At 41.3% G+C, this 24,120-nt stretch overlaps 1 protein-coding gene across 1 annotated transcript in view; it reads left to right on the forward strand.

The window, feature by feature from the left end:
* Positions 1-5,624, forward strand: part of FBN1 (fibrillin 1) — a 311,665-nt gene extending 306,041 nt beyond the window's left edge. Inside the window, exons 64-65 of the mRNA XM_036734672.1 lie at positions 364-535; positions 1,952-5,624. Of these exons, the coding sequence (XP_036590567.1) occupies positions 364-535; positions 1,952-2,341 (562 nt within the window). The 3' untranslated portion in view covers positions 2,342-5,624. The remainder of the gene's footprint in view (positions 1-363; positions 536-1,951) is intronic.
* The last annotated feature ends 18,496 nt before the right edge of the window (positions 5,625-24,120 follow it).

Consider the following 24,120-nt stretch of genomic DNA (forward strand, 5'->3'; position numbering starts at 1 on the left):
ATGTTTCACACATTCGCTTCCTTTTTCCCCCACTTCTTTTTTAATGCTAACTGCCAACTGATTGCTATATTAAGTTTAGAAAATAATTCAACAGAGAAATAAATGAAACAGGACAGTAGAAAGGAAGTGACAAAAGCTGCAGGGAGATAGGGAATTTCCCTGAGACCAGGGGTCAAGCAAAATAACCTCTTAATGATAGGTCTTGGGGCAGGAAGATAACCTGAAAGGGCAGAAATCCACGTGTGCAGACCTGGGTTGACTCTTATAGTCCAGGGACTTGTGCTTTGTTTAAACTCGGCTCATGATTAATCCTTTATCTTGTGGTCTTGGTGAAGAATTTATTTGCCTCACTTTCTTCTTCAGGCATTGTGTTTCTGGAATGGGAATGGGCCGAGGTGCTGAGGCTCCTATCAGTGGAGAAATGGACGACAATTCCCTCTCACCCGAAGCTTGCTATGAATGTAAAATCAATGGCTACCCAAAACGAGGCAGGAGACGGAGGAGTGTTAATGAAACAGATGCTCTTGATGCAGAAGTAAGTGAGAAAAGAGCCTCTTTCCTGTCTGATCTCTCTTATTGGGAAAAGCCTCTGGGGCCCTGGGTTTTCCCCACAGAGATGCTCTAAAGTGTGAAGGAATTGCCAGAGGAAAACCCAACCCTTTAATTAGACATTTCAACATTCCCTAGGATCTAGACTGCATTTCACAAGTGTCTGTGGGGCTTTCTGAAGTTCCTTGCTGCTCTTAGGGAGTGGTCATCTGAAGATTTTCACATACTTGCTCATTTCCTCTGTCTCGCCAAAGAAGAATGTTAAACACCCACCCAAAGTCTGCCCAAAGTGCAAGGCCTGAGAGCCAGGACAGCAGGTGGGCAGAGTAGTGAAGTGACATCGTGTGCCCCAAATGAGGACGCCAAGTCCTGGAAGCAGGAGGTCACTGCTGAAAAGAGCCATGTGGAGTGTGTGGGGAAAGTTGGATGGAGGGCAAAAATAACACTGAGCTCTAGCAGCCTGGCTTCCTGCGCCTTACGACTGCTGCAGTCTTAGAGTCGACTCTCAGACACATAGACATCTGGCCCTGGGGCCACATAATCCAGTACATATGTTCACCCCGTAGTACAGAGAGCTGAGCAAGAATTTTAGTTGGAAGTACTGACTATGGGAGGATCATCATTGTGTGTGTACATATTAAGGATATATGGTTTTTAATGTGTGAATAAAATTTTAAAAGAGTACATCTATCCTAACGTATCTGCACAGCATCCCAGCATCAACAGAGATTGAGGTGGCCCTCTGAAATAAAAACAAAATAATTACCAAATAAGGCCCAGCTATAGGTGATTTCACATTGGTTTATCTCTTGGTCAGTTTATGATTTTAATATTAAAAAGTTTTACCTCGGTTGTCTGTCTCTCTACACAGGAAGAATAGAAACTGCTAAATTTAACGGTCATGGGAACTATAGTCTCCCTAGCTCTATTGATAATTCATCTGCCGTTGGGCAACTCACCTGTTCTCTATAAGCCTCAGTTTCTTCATCTGTCAAATAAAGAGATTAGATTTGGGCTTTCATTGTTCTAGGGAAAGTTTTAATGTTTTCTGACCATGCATTTTCAATATGACAAATGGTGTAGTGGGTAGAGTACTGGCTGTGGAATTAGGTAGGACTTGGGTTCAAACCCTTCCTCTGACACTGTGTGACTATGGGCAGGTCACTAAACCTCTCTGTGCCTTAGTTTCCTTATCTGTAAAATGAGGGGACTGGACTAAATGGTGTCTAAGGTCTTTTCCAGCTCCAAATCTATGACCTTATGATCCTGTTGTGCACTCAAAGTTATACTATTGTGATGTTAAAGATCTCCTGGTCATATGAGAAAACTTTAAAAATGTTTAATGTTTATTTTAAAAAATAAACTGAGAAGAAACTAATTATAATGTGTCCTTATTCCACAGGATCAGCCTGAAATGGAAGCCCCAGTGAGTCTGGCAAGTTGGGACGTTGAGAAGACAGCTGTCTTTACTTTCAATGTTTCCTCAATTAGTAGCAAAGTTCGGATCCTAGAACTCCTTCCAGCCCTTACAACTCTAACAAATCATAATCGATACTTAATTGAATCTGGGAATGAAGATGGCCTCTTTAAAATCAACCAAAAGGAAGGCATAAGCTATCTTCACTTCTCAAAGAAGAAGCCAGTGGCTGGAACCTATTCATTACAAATCAGTAGTATTCCTCTTTATAAAAAGAAGGAACTTAACCAGCTAGAAGACAAACATGACAAAGACTACCTCAGTGGTGAACTGGGTGATAACCTGAAAATGAAAATTCAGATTTTGCTTCATTAATTCACCAGCCAAAGACCAAATAATGAAAAAAACAAAAAAACAAAGATAGATAGGTAGAACTCAATGTTTCTCCCAGTCAGATTCTCCATATCATAGGTACAATCTTTCACGACTACATTTGTATGCGTGAGCAACTATTGTATTATTACATAAGCAAGGTACAGGATGAATACCCTAGCTCAAAACAACCACTTTCTCAGGCTTCTCATGAGTGTAGCTGAGCTGCCTTGGCATGATGTATAATGATATGTTGAATCTTGAAAACCGGGACATATTTCCATTGGAAGTTGGCCATTGATGCTGAGACATGTCACCCTTTCAGCAGAGGTACATGAATGTGCTTTCAATTGATGGACAGTTCAATTTTTTAAAATTTTTGAATTTTGCTTTTCCAACTACAACATACTAGGTCAGCCATTTATAATATCTATTTGGTGCTAGTAATTTTTCAAACTAGATTTATAAATGCACTGTAATATTTACACAACTTAGAAGCCAAATTGCAATTATTCAGTTTAAATATTTCATTAATTTCAGTCAACCAAAGTTAGCTCAGTAGCTTATCTCAGTTATGACTATAATACAGTACATGTAAATTAAGTGTGTGTATACTGTAATCGTGCTATTTTTATCATTGAAGCGTTTGTAAACTAGAGTAATAATACCCTTAATGTGAGGGTTTATAATGGTGCTTATTAAGACCAACTACTTGTTAACTATACACCAACCTAATGATGAAATGTCTGTGACTTACCCAAAACTGCACTGAGGTCAGGAAGGGCCAGTAAACATTCTCAGCCATCAGATGACCCTCAGTGCCCACCGTACATCTTAATATTGTGTAACATGTGCCAAGAGTACCCATAATCATCCTTATCAACAAGGGCTCAATGTCATGAATGTCACAATAAAACAGTCTCTTTTTTTAGTTTATCCTATGGCTTGGTTTTCTTGCTCAAAGTCCTGGAGTGAAATGTTTAGACTTCAGGTCCTGTGGTTATTGGGGCCCTACCAAAGATTAAATTGAGCAAGATTTTCCCAATTCTAAGTCACTGTGCGCCTGTGAATCACAGCTTCTAAAGATGCATAACGTATAACACCTGGAAGACTATAGTCTGGCATATATACATACAGCCAGTCTGCTGTTTTGTTCACTGCGTTTGATAAAGAGTAGAGGAAAAAAATCTGAGGTCCGCAATTCCACACAGCAATTAAATTATTTCATTTTAATGAGTTACTCCACCAGAAACTGAGATTGTGGCTTCTCCTCTGAAACATGATCTAATTAATCTTGTGACTTGGGAACTTCAATAGTTCCAAATACCGTTAAATATAAAGTTCAGTCATATTCTGAGAACATGTGTGTTTCATTACCAAAGTTTTATCTGCTAACCCTGCCCTGGCCCCCAACTGTTGGCAAGCTTTAGGTGTTCCATTTTTCCCCCACCTTCCCTAAAATCTATTGTTAGTCAATTCCATTCTAATTAGAAAGGGTAATTGAGCATTGAGTCCTAGAGAAAGCAATAGCTTTTCTTTTCTGGAATGTATAATGTGAAAATGCCAGTATTTTGATTTTTGAGTGCAATAATATATTTTTAGCATGATAATAGTCAACTGATATGGAACAGTTAAAAAAAGAGGAAAGTTTAACAGTTTATGGCAGTGAAAATACAAGAAAATTTGAAAGCTGCTTCTTGCTTAGTCTAGGGAAGAGAAGACTGAGGGTGACTATGGTAGTCATCTTTGAATATTTAAAGGGTTGTCACGTGGAAGAGAAGTTTTTTCTGCCTTACTCAAGAGAACAGAACTCAGGAGAAAGTTGAAGGGTAGCTTACTCTAAGGAAGGGCTTTCTCAGAGTTTCATAGATTCAGAGGCAGAAAGGAACTTAAACGATTGTCTAATTGGAGCTATCAACACTGCCCACTCTTGGGAGTCATGAACTCCCTGCCACAGGAGGTGTTCAAGCTCAGGCCGGGTGACCAGTGCAGGAAGTGTAGGGACAATGTAGGAAGAACATTTTGCATTGGGAGGGAGATTGGAATGGACAACCTCTAAGGTTTCTTCCAATTCTAAAAGTCTATGATCCTACAATAGGAGTGCATGCCTGGTAGTTGTTTGAAGGAAACATGCATAGCATCACAGCACCATAGTTTATGGAAGGGAAATATTTTTTGATAATTCAATCAGCATAGTATTATCTTCAATAATGGGTTTTCTGCATAACCAACATAACAGTATAAAATGGAGTTGGCACATAGTGAATCACTTTGATATTTTTAATAGACTAAGTCTGGATTTTATTTATTCCAGGGCCAAAATTTTTTAACAGCATATTTTCCAGGATTTCTAATGCTGAACACTTTCCTGGTCCTACCATTGTAAATATTCCTATTGCAACAAGAACTCAGAACTCTTTTAACCCTGGGGTTTAAACCCCTGTCTTTCCTTTGATCTCATCTTACCTTTCCACATTAATTTGACTAGTTATAGAGTTTGGTTTGTATCAGTTCTTTCAGAAGCTTGAAAACATTTGGGGGAGGGGCAGGGGAGGATGGCACAGCAGGGAAATTTTGTCTTTCTGCCCTGGCCTGTTTCATTGGCCAATACTTATTTTGTAAGTGGAGCTGAAATGAACCCAGCTGGCTTTGTGAAACATTTTGACATGCATAAACAACTACATTTCAGTCCAGCAAATAGCACTTTACTAAGCCAAAGCAGCCTTGGGCACTGCCATTACAAAGATCATTAACAACTTTTAGAAATCACATCTGTTTTGTTAACTGGTAAAGATGAGCCAAGTTAGGTAGGAGACAGATTCATTTAGCATTTGCTATGACTTTACATGAGACTAGTTAACTAGGGTCTGTCAGGGATTTCAGAATCACAGTAGAACATTTTAAATGTGAGTCAGATTTGTCATTCGATTCACTTCAACAAGCATGATACCTTTAAATGGCTTGAAATTTAATTTGGAGTCATTTTTTTCATTTTTGGTTTTACTTGTAGGTCTTAAGCATACTTTTTTTAAAAAAAGTTTAGTTTCTTAATTGTTCTTGAACTTGAATTGATATTTGGGGATGTTATTTTTAAATGTTTAGCAGATGTACTGCTGTTTGGTGGATTATGCACCTATGTATGACTGAAGACAGTGTTGTTACATCTTGCAGTTTAAAATAATGTATTTGTAATAAGGGTCATCAAATAAACCAGTTACCTTCATTTGGCTTGGTACTTTGGACTTGCTAAGCCCCGAATGTGACAAAATAAAGGTTCTCCAGTGTTCTCCTGGGTTTAGAGCCAGGAGCCAGCTGTGATTTTTTTTTTCGCTTTGCAGATTTCAGTGTGTATAAGGTGACTTGGCTTACTTTACAACATTGGATCACAAATAAAATTTTTGGCCCATTCACACATGTCTATAGAAGCCTGAGTGCCTTACGACAATGCCATGTAAACTTGACAACTGACATGTATTTGGCAGAACGTGGCCATTTCTCCAAATTCTGTCTTTCCATATTACTTTTAATGAATTCAGAATGTTTCTTTCTGCAAACAAGGACACTGACCTCATACAAGGGCACAGGCTTTTTATGGATTCTTGGTCTGAAATGAATTCTGATCTGTAAAAATGAGTGTCAGTTTTATTTTCTGCTTGGAGCATCAGGAAGGAACCCCGTTTCAGTAGGGGCGAATCATAGCAGGTAAGTGGATGATTTTTTTTTCCTGCTTAATATCCATTCAACGCAGAGAATCTTGGCTTTTCAGATCATAAGACCTTCAGGCTTCTTGTTTCATTGAAGTGTGTTCTTTGTTTTTCCCCAAGAAAGAGATTTCCTCTTTAGATGCAGTTTATCAAACTGACAAAGTAATTCACCACCTTTTTATTTGTTCTTCTCTTGGGATTGATGCCAGTCACAGCCACTTGACCAGAGAATGGCCTTTTGAAGCTCTCTGGAAGTGACGTTAGCCAGCGAGGTATGGCTTCAGGCAGAGCAGATGCAATGCTCCCACAATTCCCACTGCTCTTTCTTCTCCCTCCCTTTCCTCCTCTCTCCTTCTGCCTCACTTTGATGTATTTTTACAGTTACAATGGAAGTTGTAGGCTATTGGGCAGAAATTGGGAAGGGACCCCATTTCCTTTTACTCTTCTCTGGGGGGATTCAGATCAAACCAGAATTATTAAACTACTCCTTCCTCTATGAGTTGATGCATTCAAATGTAAACTGATAATAATCACATTATCCATCAATTCTGCCAGATCGATGATACAGATGCCGGATACAGAGAAAAAACTCTCTTAACATTGCTGTTAAATAGGTAAACTAGTATGATCTTGGAATGTCAGAATTACAAAGACCAGACTTTGATTTGTCTGTCTGTAACTAGTAAAATCAGCTTGAGGTACAGTTCTCCATGTTTGTCTCCCTTTGAACCCAGAATAACTTATTCAACCAATAACATCAATCAACAAATATGTTAAGTACCCATTATGGATATAACAAAGGATGGAATATTCTCAGGGACTTCAGATTTGGTTGGGGAAGACCAGTACAAAATATACAAAATACAAGTAGTTGGAATAAAAGCACTAGCATTTAGGGGACGAGGGAATGGAGATGGGGGAAGGAAATCAGGAAAAGGCTTTGTGAAGGTGGTGTTTAAGCTGATTCTTGAAGCAATAGGAGGAATCTATGAGAATCTGGAAAAACTGGCTTCAAATCCCAGCCCAGACGCATACTACCTAATTGACCCTGGGCAAATCAGGCAAATCACTGAACCTCTCTGTGCCTCAGTTTTCTTATCTGTAAAGTGTGGGAATATGCTTTTTCATTCATCCTTATACCTGCCCTAATACTTGCTCACAATTGAGCTAACACACACACATTCAAAGACTGATAACCCATAGTTCTCTATCCAGTGTGTTTCATGATTATTAGAAGCAATAAACACACCAAAAGAAAAGGGTTCAAAGACTAATGAGCAGTCATCCAGAGTTTCCTATCCAACTTCTCTGTTTCTTGATCAGTGGGGGCAGTAAACAAACCTGTCATTTTTTTAAGGTCTTGGATTCCAGGAGAGCTCACCCCTTGTCCAAGTGAGTCTTGCTATCTTGGGGATCAGATGGATCAGACAGAATCAGAAGAGAGCTCACAGCTTCCATTTAGACCAACACATATCCAACCAGGAATGTCCTTAACAATATCCTTTACAAGTTTTCATCCAGCCTTCCCTTAATAATCAAGTCCAATACCTCCTGAGAGAGCCCATTCCACTTCTAGACAGTTTTAATCATTATGGAGATGTTCCTCAAATCAAGCTAAAAAAAAAACTAGCGTGGTTTCAACAAACATCCAAAGAATTGAAGTGCCCCATTGCTAAAATATCATGTTTCATTACACATTTGTGACCTATTTCTTTATCTTCCATTTCTACTTTGTGGTGGTCTATTGTATATTCCCACCCCCATACTGCTTCTATTTCTCCTGTGATCCTCAACCGAACACTTTCCATCTTTCTTCCCCCTTCATGGATTTCCTCCCATGAAAACTCACATGATACTATTGTCTTTGTATCTTTGGAAATTCGGAAGTAACTAAATGCAAAAGGAGAATTCCACTGGTTTACCAGCAGGATAGTTTGTCTGTCTCTAAGAAGGCAGAGTTTAACTCCATCAAAAATAAAGTGCAAGCAAAGCTTAAAGAAATACAGGATTCTTGGCTCAGTAAGAAGGAAGATGAAGTTCAGTTTTATGCTGATAGTAACAATCCAAAGGGCTTTTATGATGCCCTGAAAGCTATTTATGGGCCAAAGACCTATAGTGCATCTCAACTTAGCACTGATGGAGCCACATTGATTAGTGCCAAGGACATGATCCTGGAGAGATGGGCTGAACACTTCCATAATGTTTTCAACAGACTGTCATCAACCTATGCTGAAGCCATTGACCATATACCTCACATTGAAGTCAGTCCTCTAGCAGAACTTCCAACTGAACAAGAGTTCAGAATGCCATCAGGCTCCTCTTGTGTAGCAAAGCACCTGGTGCTGATTCTATTCCAGCAAAGACTTACAAAGTAGGGAGTCCATTGCTCTTACAAAAGCTGACTGAAATCTTCCCAATTATATGGCAAGAGGAGGTTATCCTCCAGGAGTTCAAGGATGCCTCCATTGTTCATCTCTATAAAGGAAAAGGAAGTAATTTGTCCTGTAACAATGATGGTGTTTCTCTCTTAGTCATTCCCAGCAAGATTCTTGCCAGAGTCCTCTTTAATAGGCTGATCTTTCATCCGGAAGATGATCATCTACCCAATAGCCAGTGTGGCTTCAGAAAGGACCAAGGAATGGTAAATATGGTATTTGCTGCCCAATAATCCCAAGAGAAATTCCAGGAGCAGAATAGAACAGAACATTGATCAAGCTGACCAAGGCCTTTGATACTGTCAGTCATGAGGACTTGTGGAAGATCACGGCAAAATTTGGTTGCCCGGTATTGTATACCAGTTCCATGGTGGCATGATGCTTGCACAGGTTCTGGATAAAGGACAATGCTCTCTCACTTTCCCAGTCAAAAATGGAGAGAAGCAGAGCTGTTTGCTTGCTCCCATGCTTTTTAGCATGATGTTTTCAGTGATGTTGTCAGACACCTTCAAGGAGGATAAAAACAGCATCAAGGTTGGCTACCACACCTACGGTAAATTATTTAACTTGAAAAGGCTACAAACCAAAACTAAAGTGGAGGGAGAGCTGGTACGTGACTTTTTGATCACAGATGATTGTGACCTCAAAGCAGCCTCTGGGATCGAGATGCAGTAGAGTATAGACTGATTCTCTTCTGCTTGTGCTAATTTTGACATGACAATTAACACCAAGAAAACAGAGGTGCTTCACCAGCCAGCACCACACCATTCATATGTGGAACCACAGGTTTCAGCAAATGGAGAAATTTTAATTGCCGTGGATAAGTCCACTTTCCTTGGCAGTAGACTTTCCCAGGATGTATATGTAAATGACGAGGTTGATGCACTCATTACTCAGTGTTTGGGAAGCTCTGAAGTGTGGGGGAGAAGAGGTGTTAGGCTACCTACCAAACCAAAGGTATGCAAAATTGTTGTGCTGGCCTCGTATGCCTGTGAAACCTGGATTGTAAACCAACACCATGCCAGGAAATTGAACCGCTTCCATTTGAATTGTCGTAGGAAGAATCTGAAGGTCACCTAGCAAGATAAGGTACCAGACACTGAGGTCTTTTCTCCAGCTGAACTGCCAAAGAGAGTGCAACTCCAATGGGCAGGCCATGTTTTTAGAATGCCAAACACACATTTGCCTAAAAGACTATTGTATGGAGAACTCACACAAGGCAAGAGCTCACATGGAGGACAGAAGAAGCAATACAAGGACACTTCCAGGGTCTCTCTGAAGAACTTGAAATTGATTGTAAGACAAGGGAGACACTGGCACAGGACCACCTACCATGGCATGTCTACATCAAAGAAGGCTCTGTGCTCTCTGAGCAAAGCAGAATTGCAGTGGCTCCAAAGAAAGACATCTCCATTCCAAATGTTCATGTGAACTATTTGCGCCCAACCCATGGTACAGCCTTCCAAGCTCGTATTGATCTGATCAACCATAGTTAGACACACCATACATTGACCCCAACATAGTGATGTCATTTTGGTCCTCTTCAGGCATGAAGGACAACAACCATCATGGACTTCCTCCCATGAAAACTCACATGGTATTGTTGTCTTTGTCTCCCCAGATCCTAGCAATGTTGGGTATGTAGCAGGTAATGAATGAATTCTTGTTGATTGATTGAGTATAGTTTCCCAATCTGTAATGCTGCCCCACTATTCCTTTTATTTAACCTGATACTTTTGAATAAAATACACTCTTCTATAGTAATACTCCAGGCATGTCACAATGGACAGTCAATGGTCTAATTTACCTCTTGGCCTTAATATCTCTAATTCCCTTTGTTATCCATACTCTGTATGTGAATCTATGTAGTTGTATGAGGCTGCAGATTTTCTTATTGCCCTCATCCTTGATATTGTCTGCTGTAGATGATTATTTTACTCTATATCTGCTCAGTTTCCCTCTATGGTATCCAACTTGGAAATTGTTCTCCCTTCCTTGACACTTTCAATTTAAAACTGTCTTGTTAAGATTTTCAATCTCTAGGCAAATGCACTTTTCCTTGCCCTCATTGGGTTCACTCCATCCCGGGCTCTCATTCCTATGTCTTAAACTATGGTTCGGAAAATCCAGATCCTTTTCTCATGAATCTTTTTTTAGCTAATAGTTCATTCGGCAAATTCTCTACTTTTTCTGAAACTGCTACCTTAATCAGTAGCTGTATAATTTAAACAAACAAACAAACAAACAAACAAAAAACACCACAAAATTGCCTGCATCCCTAAAGTCTTCTGGTTCAGGTCTTAATGATCCTATAAATGGGATAGTTGGGTTCATATTTACTTTAAAATATAGACTCCTTATTTTCCCCTGGCTTTTCTGCAGGCTGACAAAGGGACTCAGTAGCAAGCTTGGTTTTCTCTTTCTCTTCTCACTTCCCCAGCTGCAACCCTATAGTCTCACTCCTACATCTGTGGTACTTTTGCCTTGGACTCCTAGACTTTGTTGTCACACTTTTTCCTCTAGTAATTTGCCTTGCTCTCTCTACATTTGATGCTATTGACTACTTCCTGGATATTTAGGAATTTGCCCTCCCATCCTCCCCCACCCCCGTGCCCAGGGCTCACAGCTTAGGGAATGGATTCAAAATCTGGAGCACACTGGAAACTTTCATGGTCAATGCTTCTCCAGTCAGTATCCTATCGGAGTTTTCCAACTGCCATGACTAAATCATCTTCATACAGAGTGAGTGTAGACAAAGGTAGGCCTATCCTCTCCCTGTTCACTAGCTATTTTGCTTCTTCTGTCCCCTCATTGTTGACTCTGAGCCCTGCAGTTCAAGTTTACAAGTCCAAGAAATGTATGTCATTCCCTCTTGACCTTTCAATTGCCAGCTAAATTCAGGCCACTCCCTCCTCCTCTCCTGTATCATAGTTATGGAGGCCAGTGGTAGTGGAATGATTCCAGAGAAACTAAATAGTTGGCCCAAGTGTCTACACACTTGGAGTAAGTGGCGGGCCTGGATGTGGCCCCTAGACCTGCTGAATGCAAATTCAGTACTTTTTCCACTCCCTTTTGCTTTTTCCTATAGCTGTGTTTTTGCAATCTTATCTGAACACTTCTCCATAGAGAATTATGCTTGAATCTCTACCCAACAAAGTCTAAATGCCTTAGGTTGGTGTTCAAAACTTTCCATAATCTGACTCCACTTTATTTTTCTTCCTTACTCAGGAACCTTAACCATCCATATACCTGACCTGATTTCCCTACTGGCACAATCCCTTCTTCCCTGGTGTTTGGAGAGATACAATAGACCCACATTACCCTCCATCATCATAGAGCCTTGGGAGGTGGGAGTCCTGGTCAACTAATACTTCACCTTTCCTATAGCTTACAAACACACCACCTGCTCCTTGCCCTAACCTCTGTCATTTAGAGCCAATTTGATGGGATGAAAACACCCTTCCCCTGCTATTACTCCAAACTCCCATGTCACCATTCTCTTCGTTCCTCCTTTCCAGTTCCTATCCTCCTCTTCCCCTTCAATTACGCCCTCTTGATACCTTCTTATTTTCCTCTTTATTTAACAAAGTTCGCTTTATCCTAGGTCTTAGTAGTTCAATCACCATACATAGTAACCTCTCCTCCTCTGATATTCAACTCACTTGATCCTCACTACATTTCATTCACCCACAAGTTTGGTGATCCCTGAAATCTAGCTATTACACCAAATGATCCTACCTTTATGATACTGAAACCCCAGATTTGCCTCTGATCATAAGCTCCCAACCTCAATCCCATTCTTCATCTTTACCATGACCTTTAGCCCTTCCATTCGTCCTTATTTTCTCCCAGCCCATCCCCCTTGCTCTCTAGCCTTACTTTCTTCTTTTCTTGACTCTAGTTAACCAGTTCAACTATACCCTTAAGTTCCCTGCCCTCTCTCCTACTGCCATTCTAAATTACAACCCTGGGTAACCCCGAGTGACCTTCTCTACCTGTACTCTTGGACTTCTGAATACCAAGGGAGGAAGTCACACAGTAGTACCCAATGGGTCCACTGGCAATCCTTTTGTGATTTCATTGGTGTAGGTAACTCCTATGTGGAGATTTCCTCTATCAAGACAAATTGGCAATTACTCTGCAACATACAGTATAGTCTTAGAGAATTACTTGGAGTAGTAAGAGGCTAAGTGATTTGCCCACAGTCAGACAGCCAGTATGTGTCAGGAGTGAGATTTGAGCACTAGTTCAATTTGAGACCAACTCTTTACGAAGGTTTTCTTATACCATCTTTTCATCAACGGCTCTAGGCTGCCACTCACTCCATTTAACTGCTATTCCAAACATCGTCTTCTCTTGTCAAGCCTCTCTACTCCAATACACGTCCCTCTTCCCCCACTCACATACTCAGCAGAAGACTTTGCCTATTTTACTGAGAAAATGATCATCAGGGTCATCCCTGACTCATTGTTTCCTTCCTCTCCCATATCACATCTTTCCCATCTCATCGTACCCATTTAGTCACTACACTCATCACCTTTCACTTGGACTTTCCCAATACCCTCTGAATTGTTCTATTTCCTGACAGTCAGCTAGCATTTATTGAGCACCTACTGTATGCCAGGTACTGTGCTAAAGCACACACAAAAAGACAAAAAGTAGTCCCTGCTCTCAAGGAGCTCTGTTGGTGGGGGGGTCTAATGGGAGGAGAGAACATACAGATAATTATTTACAAACAAGGGAATGGAGAAGGGGAAAAGTATTTATATAGCATCTACTGTCAGGCACTATTCATCTATGAACTCAGATCTTCCTGGCTCCAGGCCCAACACTCTATCTACTGTGCTGCCTAGCTACCTCTAGCAAGATATAGACAGAATAAATTGAAGATAATTAACAGAGGAAAGCCACTAGCATTATGGGAGATTGGGAAAGGCTTCTTGTAGAAGGTAAAGTTTTAGCTGGAACTTGAAGGAAGCCAGGAAATGGAGATGAGGAGAGAGAGAGAGGGAAGGAGAGAGAGAGAGACAGAGAGACAGAGAGAGATGGAGAGACAGAGAGAGACAGAGAGTCCCAGATATGAGGGTAAGCCAATGAAAATGTGCAGGAACAGAAAGGATTTTAGTGTCACTGGACAACTTAAGTGAATTGAACAAACAGGTTTAGTAAGTGGACGGGCAAGAACTCTACCCAAGTCTCCTAGTTCCAAGTTAAGACAACATCACTCTCTAGGATGTGCCTGCAGTATGAGTTAATAATCGTCTTTTGTCAAGAACCCATTCTACGCAAGGCGTCTATGCTAGGGGAGATTCAAAGATAAATTAGGCAGGGCTCTCCCCTCTGGGTATCTTGGCCAAGGCAAGTGGATATTTGGAAGGCTGCTGCTAGCTAGTACTCAGCCCCTGAAATCAGGACCCAGCAGCATTTTAAATTGTTTTTGTTGAAATCACTGATATCTGAAAAGAAGACTTTATATATACTTTTTTAAACCCCCACACAGCCCCTAGGCCATTCCCCAGGTATAAAGTATATTGGCCTTTTAAGGTAACCAAAATTGGTTGAGAGCCAGACATGAAAATTGCCTTTAATAGACTTGCTCTCTGAAGCTGATCCCACTTTGAGAAGGGTCAGGATTGCAAAAGTAGCCCAGGCAGCTGCCCTGGGCATCTCACCTCAGAGAAGAATGAGTGGGAAGCGCTCCTGAAGCTGAGAAATGTTGATAAGAGGAAGGGAGAGGGAAGGAGCAAGACCCACTCTCCCTTAAAAAGGAGACAAAGTTTATCTTTAGGATTCTCTAAGAGGAACCATCCATTCCCCCACCCTCACACCCTTCCTTCCTTCATGATTCCCCCTCCTTACCCCAAGTACCTTTCTCAGTGATAGGAGAGGGACTTTTTTTTTCCTCCAGAACTTTTCCAAGCCACCAGGAACCTTCTATTCTCCAGGCCCAGCCTTTGCCTTAAGACTACAGGTGCTAAGCCTGAGAGAGAGATACATGGAGCAAGATGACAGAGTAGAGAAAACATAGATTGAAGGGAAAGGGAATAAGAAGGGAGAGATCTGGTATATTTTGTGTGCATGTGTGTGGGTGGGGGTGCAGAGTGGAAATACTATATGAAGGTAGCCCCAGCCAGGCATGAGGTCTTCTGAGATAAAGAATTCTAGAAAGTTCCATCAAAGAACCCTTCCCTGCTTCTTCCTCTAGAGCAGGGATTCTTAACTTTTGTGTCATGCACCCCTTTGACAATCTAGTGAAGCCTGTGGACCCCTCTGCAGAATAATTGTTTGTTGCCCACATTCAGAACAGAAGGAAATGCAAGGTTAAATGTTTTATTTTTCCAGTCCAAGTTCACAGATCCCCAGAAATCTGTCCATGCACCCAAGCCCTCGTGCTCTTGTCTAGAAGGGGTTGGAGGGACCACTAATGTTCATGACAACAATGAACAACAGTCCTTAGTTCTTACATACGTAGTAACATAGAGCAGAGGTACAGCTTGGATCATTCCAGGATCTGTTTTGTCTCCCTCTTTTGTTAAATAAACCTTTTCTTCTGTGAGGCTGTCAACCTTATGTTTATAAGTAGAGAGCTGGTCTTTTCAGGTATCATATATATAGTTTCTTACATTTCCTGTGTGGGGGGCTAAGAGCCAAAAGAATGAAAAAAAAAAGCTTTCTAAGTGTGGTAAAACTGACAGAAGAATTACACAGGAAAGTGGGAGTGGTTATTCAGTTTAGCCCTAATGACTTAACATTTTTCTACTTAGCAGATCTCATTAAGGTTAAGCGTGGGGGGGCCAGGGAGCGGAGGGAGGGTCTTTGAGCCTGGCGACTTCACTGTGGTTTTCTGGTTGCACATTATTTATCAGAGTGATTAATATCACTTTGTATTTGCAAGGAACCTGTAGCCTGTAGGATGGATGGGCATGGTGGATAGAGTGCTGAGCCTGGAGCTAGGAACACTTGGGTTCAAATCTGACCTCAGATACTTGCTACTGTTGACCTCGAACGAGTCACTCAATCTGTCTGCTTTAGTTTCTTCCACAGTAGAATGGTGATAATCATAGGACTTAACCCCCAGGATTGTTGTGAGGACCAAACAAGATGATATTTGTAAAGCATTCAGCACAGTATATAAATGCCAGCAATAGTGATGATGGGCAGCGAGGTGGCACAGTGGAGAGAACTCTGGTCCTGGAGTCAGGAAGACATGAGTTCAAACCCGGCCTCAGTCACTTATTAGCTGTGTGACCCTGGACAAGTCACTTAACCTTGTTTGCCTCAGTTTCCTCATCTGTAAAATGAGCTGGAGTAGGAAATGGCAAATCACTTTAGTGTCTTTGCCAAGAAAACCCCAAATGGGGTCACAAAGAGTTGGACATGAATGAAACATCTGAACAATAACGAAAACAATCATGACGATGATGATGATGATGACTGATTAGGAACCAGAAGAGACTGGATTTCAGAACCCTAGTTAGGAAGGTATAGGAAATGAGACATAAAGAGGGCTTGGATCCAAATAGCAAGCAATCAGAGTGGAGAGGAACGAATGGTTGTATAACTTTGGAGGGAGAATGGACTAGATTTGGCCACTGATTGAATACAGAAAAGTCTACTTCTCCAGCCTCAGTCTCTCCCCCGAACTTCAGTCCCATATCACCAATTGCCTATTGGACATTTCCAACTGGATGTCCCAGAGACATCTCAAAATCAACATGTCCAAAACTAAACTCATTACCTTCCCCCCAAGTCCTCCTTTCTTTCAGATTTCCCTATTTCTGTTAAAGGCACCACCATTCTTCCCATCTCCCACATTCATAATCTTAGCACCCTGGAGTCTCCACTCTCCCGAAGGTCCCCACAAAGCCAATTGGTAACCATATCTTGATATTCCTATCTCCACAACATCTTTCACATTCATATTACCCTCTCTACCCAGTTACTATCTTGGTACAATCCCTCATCACCTCCAACCTAGATTTTTTCAATAGCCTCCCAATTGGTCTGCTTCAAGTCATTCTCCATTCCAAGCCATCTTGCACCCTGCCGCCAAATTAGTTTTCCTTAAGCAAAGATTTAACCATGAGATTCCCATATTTGATTCCATGAACATGACGGTAAAGGCGGCTTCTAGGAGGAAGGGATGTGTGTTGGGACATGGTAGAGAAAGAAGTCTGGAGAGTCAGGGGTAGGACCCAGAGAGGAATGAAGGATCCTATATGTTCCTTCATCCTAAATGTAGATGATATACATATATATATATATACATATGTATGCTTATGATAATAATAATAATTCTGCAAGAAAAAAGGGAAACCATGTAGTAGCATAGTAAAAGGAATGCTTCACTAGCAGGCAGGACGACTAGGGGGTCTATCACCACATCTACCCCTTATGGGTACCTTGGCCAAGTTATTTAACCTCTCATTTCAGTTGCCTCATCTAACAAATTTGAAGGATCAAAGGATCTCTTAAAGCCCCTTTTAACTCTGAGATCTATTCTTCAGTGACAGTACATGCTTTGAATTCTCCAGGGCTAAATTGCACGTACAGCTAATACATATGCTTTCATGTGTGTGACCTGTTTCTTAAGGACTACGTACAAGCCTTTGCTGGGGGAGAAAGTGAACAACTGGTATTTGGACACCTTTCTTGATATGAGGACTGGGGTATAATTTTGGAGGTGCTTCTTACACCTGGTTCATGCCCCTATCTAGAGTAGGCCTTATTTTGACAATCTTTCTGGCTCTATTGGAGGAACCCTGGGTACTCAGTCCCTGCTTCATTAGATATCTCTGTTCCAGGATGGAATATTATTTGGGAGCAACTTGGTTTGTATCAATTGCTTTAGAATTCCTCCTCTCGTTCCCCTCTGCTGCCAAACCAGGATCCTTCCCCTTCCCCGAAGGCAAAGCTTGCCCATGCTTTCCCAAAAGGGTTATAACCACCCTACAAACACTCAGGCCAACAAGAACATTCAACATAGAAAATAAATTTGTGTGTACAATGAACACATAGAAAGGATTCAGACCCAAGCCCAAGAAGTTTGTCAAGAAAACTCTCACGACCCTTAGAATTTGTACCACGATAGCTCATCTGGTGAGGCAAACCAGCTCCTAAGGGAAATGGTATCAACTTTCCACATGACCAATTGGTGAGTTCCAAAGGCCACTAAATCCTACAGTTGAACTATATTAAGGCGAGCTTTTAAGTGATTATGGACACCCTTTGATCAACCTATGTCTAGGCTATAGTGAGTTCTAGAGAAAGGTTAATGGGGATATTTCTATATTCCCTGGACATCTTCATGCCATGTATCTGCACTCCAGCCTTCATCTCTTACCTTACATTCCAGCTCCCACCCTTGGGTTCTGGTCTCCTGATTGGTGAGAGTTCACTCTAGACCAACACAAACAACCCCCCCAACCCCTGTTCCCACTGATCCCCAGTCAATTACTTACTATGCTTCAGTCTTTGTACCCTTTCTCTCCTCCCACCCTCACCCTACTCCTCCCCATCACTCTCCACCTTTAGCTCTTGAAACAGTAATCAAATCAACATTGCCATTCCTGGAAAGGAAGCGTCAGTCAATCTCCTTGTGACTCCACTCACCCTTGACACCCTTCCCTGACTACGGCTCCCTTATGTCACTAGGTTGACTTCTCCATTAGAACACAAGCTCCTTGAGGGTAGGGACTGTCTTGTTTTCGCCTTGGTACTCCAAGAGCTTAGCACCATTCCTGGCACATTGCAAGCCCTAATAAATGTCTTTCATTCACAAAGCCACAAAATCACTGGAGATCCCTAACCCCCTGTCTCCTCACAACAACCTGGTGAAGCTGATTGTTTTTCAGGGACCCCCGAAGGAGAGAAGAAAACAGTAGGGGCATCTGGATCCTCAGGCCATTCTTCTTAGAGTCCCTCCCTCCCCCTGGAGCCAACAGAAAGAAAGAGTTATATGCACCTGTGTTCCTTGTCTAGAGAAGGGAATTAAAGGGTGACTGCAATGGAGATCTGAGCCAGTTGGGTGAGATCTCTGTTCCAGGATGGGATATTATTTGGGAGCAACTTGGCATGTATCAGTTGCTTTAGGATTCCTCCACTCACTCTCCTCTGCTGCCAAACCATGACCCTTCCCCTTCCCTGAAGGCAAAGGTTGCACAAGCTGCCAGCAAGGACAGCTCTGTCCTCTGGCCACAGGATGCAGAGGTTTTGCCTTCCCTGAATTCAGCTTGGGAAAGCCTTGGGAATGGAGAGCCCCACCCAAATCCAAGTCAAAGGAAGAGCATGCTTGGGATGGTAGATTCTATTTTTCTTTAGAGCTTCTGGGCACAGAAATATGGGTGTGGGGAAAAGTGAGGGGGACTGGCTCAAATGGGGTGAGTTGGCGAAGCTTGAATTCCTGAGCTGACCTCCACTGGGACAGATAGTTGTCAGAGAGGCTCATTCAGCAGCCGGTACATATTATGTAGCAAGCACATTTTCATCCCCCAAGAGCTTCAGGGTGTTAGATTTCTGACACATAGGATGACCTCAGGCCATAGACCATTCTGGAAGTAGCTCCAAGGCCTGGACTCAGAAAATGGTAGAATCTTCCGACCTATAGGTCGTATAGTCCAACTTCCATTCAATGTGGGGATCCCCTCCAATAAATGGTCATTCAGACTCTTCTTAAACACTTTCAATGATGGAGAGCTCACTACCTCATGAAATGGACTATTGAAGTCTATATCCAAGAGTCTAGTTGTTGGCAAGGTTTTCCTTATACTGAAACAAAATCTGCCCTCCACTCACTGATCCTAGGTCAACCTCTCCAAAGCTACATAGAATAAATCATATCATTCTTCTACATGGTAGATCTCCAATTATTTTAAGAATTTTATTATGTTGTTCCCACTCCCACACCCCCGCCCCAATTGCTTTCTTCTCTAGTTTAAACTTTCCCAGGTCCTACAACATGGTTTCAAGTCCCCTCATCATTATTCTTGGACACAGTCCTCACCTGGACACAATCCAACTTGGCAATGTTTCTCTTAAAAGGTGGCATTGAAAACTAAAAACAATACTTTGGATTTGATCTGACCTTGGGCAGAATACAAAAGGAGTTATCAACTCCTTGTTTTCTAACTCCTATAATATGCTTTCGCTAATGTAGCCTGGGATTGCATTTAAAAATTTTTTCTGCATCACATGTTCAATTCATAATGAGCTTTCTGTTCACTACAAATCAAGTCAACAATCAATTATTAAGCTCCTACTATGTGCCAGGCCTTGTGCTAAGTTCTAGGGAATACAAGGAAAAGCAAGAGGGGTCCCTATTCCTTAAGAGTTCATTTCAAATGAAATTTTGTCAAATCATATCTTCCCCAACCAGTGTTCATTTAGTTGATTTTTTGAACCTAAGAATAAGACTTTACATTTATTCTTATTAACTTTCACCCTGTTAAATTCAGCACATCATTTTAGTGTGTTGAGATCTTCCTACATCCTAATTTTGTTTTCCAATGAATTAGCACTCTCTTCTGGCTTCATGTCAGCTTTAAATTAGCAGGGGATGTGAAAAAACTGAATGGTATTCAGTGCCAACCACCAGCACCTGTCCATGTTTTAGTCCTTCTCTGGCCTCCAGTTTGGCATCAGTCTTCTTGGTCGTAATCAAATTTGCACTGGGCCTGCTGCCTGCTGGACAGGAACCCAAGAGATGAAGGGTTTTTTGGTAATGTTTGAAAGTGACCTGGAGACACAAACTTGTCTTTTCCAATAATACCCTCACTCTATCCTACCCCACTAATAGTTCTCCATTGTGAGATGCTTTCTTTTCCAAACATGAATTTCAGATGGAAAATATTTGAGCAAAAAATTTGCTTTGGGGAATAGTCCAAAGCCAAGCAGCTAATGAGAGAATTAAAGTACTAGGACTATAGTGAGGAGGAGGGATAGAAGCTGTCAGGAGATGGGAGTGTTGGGGGAGGATTAGGAGAGACTCATTTTCTAGTTGGGGCAAAAAGGAAGCAGGCACAAATCACCAGCCAACAGCAGAGGCTGACTCCAAAGCCAGCCACGAGATGAGTCCATAGAGAGTGCTGACAAGCAAAAAGGATGGGATGGGCGGGCAGGAAAATGAAGGCCACGTGGCAACCAACAAATAGGTCAGGCATTGAATGTTCTCAGACCAGTCCAACCGCTCTCTTGCTGTGGTAACTCTTCCCCCAAGACTTCTCTCATCACTGCATCAACCTGAATAATGCATGAGATCTTATGCTGATGGAAAATATATCCAAATGCCATAAAGATCAGAGGAGGAATGTGCAACCCCATAGCACTGCCCTCAGTGAATTATAGCTCTTAAAGTTGGTTTACAGAAAAGAGAAGATTGGGGTAACCCACTGTGTGACATAAGACATTCCTGAGACCCTTCTGCCATACCAAGGAACACGGGGAGAACTCCACAGACAGATGGGGAGAAAGATGCATATATATGTGCATGTATGCATGCATGTATGTGTATATATGTGTGTATACGTATATATGTGTGTGTATACATACATGTGCATTTATATATTTGGAGGTGATACTGAGTGGGGTCGTAGTAGGATTAGGAAAAATAGATATACCCACCATATATCCCAAGGAAGTGAAAAAGTTAGGCACAAAAATATTTATGGCAACACTTTTTGTGGTAGCAAAGAAGTAGAAGCAAACTGCACATGGCAATCAATTAGGGGGTGGCTAAACAAACTTAAGGACATGAATATAAGGGAATATTATATAATTATGCAGCACAGTGGATACAGTACCAGTCCTGGAGTCAGGAAGACCCTTCTTTGTGAGTTCAAATCTGACCTCAGATACTTACTATCTGTGTGGCCCTGGGCAAGTCATTTAACCCTGTTTGCCTCAGTTTCCTCAGCTGCAAAATGACCTGGAGAATGAATGGGCAAACCACTCCACTATCTTTGCCAAGAAATCCCAAATGGGATCATGAAGAGTCAGATATGACTGAAAAAATGACTCAACAACAAACAACAAGAAATTGTGTAAAAAACACAGAGAAACTTTGGAAGTCCTGCACGAATTGACACGGGTAGAAAGGAACAGAACTTTATACAATGACTAGGATGTAAAGGAAAACATCACTGAAACACGTAAGACCTCTGATGGACATAGTAACTAATCTTGAATTCAGAAGACTATCAGTGGAGCAAGCCTCTCTTGGCAGAAAAAGGGTGTGCCATAGAGATAAAATGAAGCATACATCGTCAGATATAGACAATATGTTGTTTTGTTTTGCTCAATTATGCTCCTTTCTTTCAAAGGAGGACTCTGGGGGAGGGGATCATCTGGAAGTGATAATGATTTTTTTTAATGCTAAGCTTAAGAGATTGGCTGCCACAAGCTGAAGACCTTATGGAAGAACCTAATATTACAGCTGTTTGGACAAAGAAACAACAGCAACAGTTTACTTTTATATACCATCTTAAAGTTTTCAAAACTATCTAAATGGGTTACCTCCTTTGCTCTTCACAACACTCCCATAAGGCAGAAGACTGAGGATCCAAGGTGTGGCATGGCTTATTTAGGGTCGCATGGCAGTTAAATATTAGTACGCAAGAACAGACCTCAGGTCAGAAAGCACAGCAGCATTCTGATATTCAGTGGATCTGTTCTTATGTGGTGACAAACAATGACAGATTAAGACATAGCATCTTGTTTATATGTCACATGTCGATACAGTAGTTACCTGTTAGGAGTGGATAGAGAATTTATTTCCCTTCAATGCTTGGTGTAGAAGGAGATTAAATGAGGTTCGTGACCATAGGTCTAGAGCAGGAAGGGACCTCAATAGCCACCTAGTCCAACTCTCCTCATTTTGTAGACAAGGAAATTGAAATTATGTGACTTGTCCAAGGTCATACTGTTAGTAAGGGCCAGAGGCAGGATTTGAACCCAGGTCTTCTGACTCCAACCTAGTAGGAACAGAAGTGGTAGATAAGTTGGTAGATACCAAAACACTTACTACAAAGTGAGGCAAAATGTCATCAGGAGAGAAGCAGCTGAGTACTGAACTTGAAATCACTGGATCCTTTACTGCCTGTGTGACCTCTGGCCATTCTGAGTCTCACTTTCCCCAGCTGTAAAAGGTAGAAATCAGACACGCCATCTCCCAAGATCCCTTCTAGCTCTAATATTCTGTAATTCTGAGTGGAAAATACCCAAAAATGACTTTTAAAGAGATAAGACCATGTGGTTCTGGATTCCAGTAAGTAAGAGATAAAAGGGAGCCCAGGAAACTGGTCAGATAGTAGGGAACATTAGAGAAAAAAACAAGATAAGACAACAGAAACTCAGCCCTGGAAGAAACTTGCTGCACCAACAGGCCCGGGAGTACAATAGGACCACTGTAAAATCTGGAGATCAGAAGAGAAAATCCTGCTCATTTGTATACAGCAAACAATAAATGTTTGTCAAATGAAGAAATCACTTAAGCTTAATCCAACAATGAAAGGGGATTAGAGTCAGGGAACACAGACTGCTTGGAGATCCAGCTAGGAGAAATGCCTGTGCTTTGGGCTGCTGGAGGAAGAGAGGGGGTTTCTGGTTAACCAGATGTGATCGGGGCAGAGCCTCGCGCAAAACATCTCTGTGTCATGTCTGTTACTGGCAAGGAAGACATTGGGGCTTTAGGAAATGAACTTTGTGAGCTGGGAAAAGAAAAAAAAAAAGACAAGAACAATTAGTCCAAGATGCTTGGATGAAGTTGGGAGGCTTTTAATGCCTTTTATCATTTTCTAGTTGATGATTTACAAGGAATCATAGATCTAGAGCAGAAAGATACTTCAGGGGCCTGTTGTCTAACCCTCTCATTTAAGAGATGAATAAAATCAGTGTATGCGACTTGCCCAAGGTCACACAGGTAGTATGCATTAGAGATAAGGTCCCTCTTATCTAGAGTAGAGTCAGTGTGACTGTCATATGACTGGCCTATGACATTCACACCCTTAGTAGTTGGGTGCCAATGTCTTTATGTATTATTAAATGGCATTAGTTTTCATGAAATAGGCTCTCTTTGTACAGATAATAAAGTTGGGTAGCTTTTAGCTCATTCAACTGCATTCCAATTTATTACATAATCGTTTGAGTGAGGATTGAGGAGGGAGTATAACCTCAATGAGAGAGTGTTGCCTTGGGACATAAGACCCTGGGGAGATCAACAAAGATGGTGGAGTAGGAAGAAGTTGCATTGCCCAGATCTCTCCTACAGCTACTCCAAGATCTAGAAAGAACACCAAACCAAATAGTGATTGGGAAATCTTTTTTTTAAATATTTATTTATTTTTAAAATTCATTTTAAAGAAAAAATTTGAGTTCCAAATTTTCTCTCTCCCCCTTCTGTCAAGAAGGCAGGTAATATGATATCAATTATGCATGTGAAGTCATGTAAAACATTTCCATATTAGCCATGTTGCAAAAAAAAAGAAAAATTTAAAAAGTGAAAAAAATATGCTTCAATCTGCACTCAGACTTCATCAGTTCTCTCTCTGAAGGTGGAAATTTGGAAATGTCTTAGATCAATGTATTGATCAGAGTAGCTAAGTCTTTCACAGTTGATCATCATTACAATGTTACTATTGCTGCATACAAT

The sequence above is a fragment of the Trichosurus vulpecula genome, chromosome 8, assembly GCF_011100635.1.
Source record: "Trichosurus vulpecula isolate mTriVul1 chromosome 8, mTriVul1.pri, whole genome shotgun sequence".
NCBI classification, from domain to species: Eukaryota; Metazoa; Chordata; class Mammalia; order Diprotodontia; family Phalangeridae; genus Trichosurus; species Trichosurus vulpecula.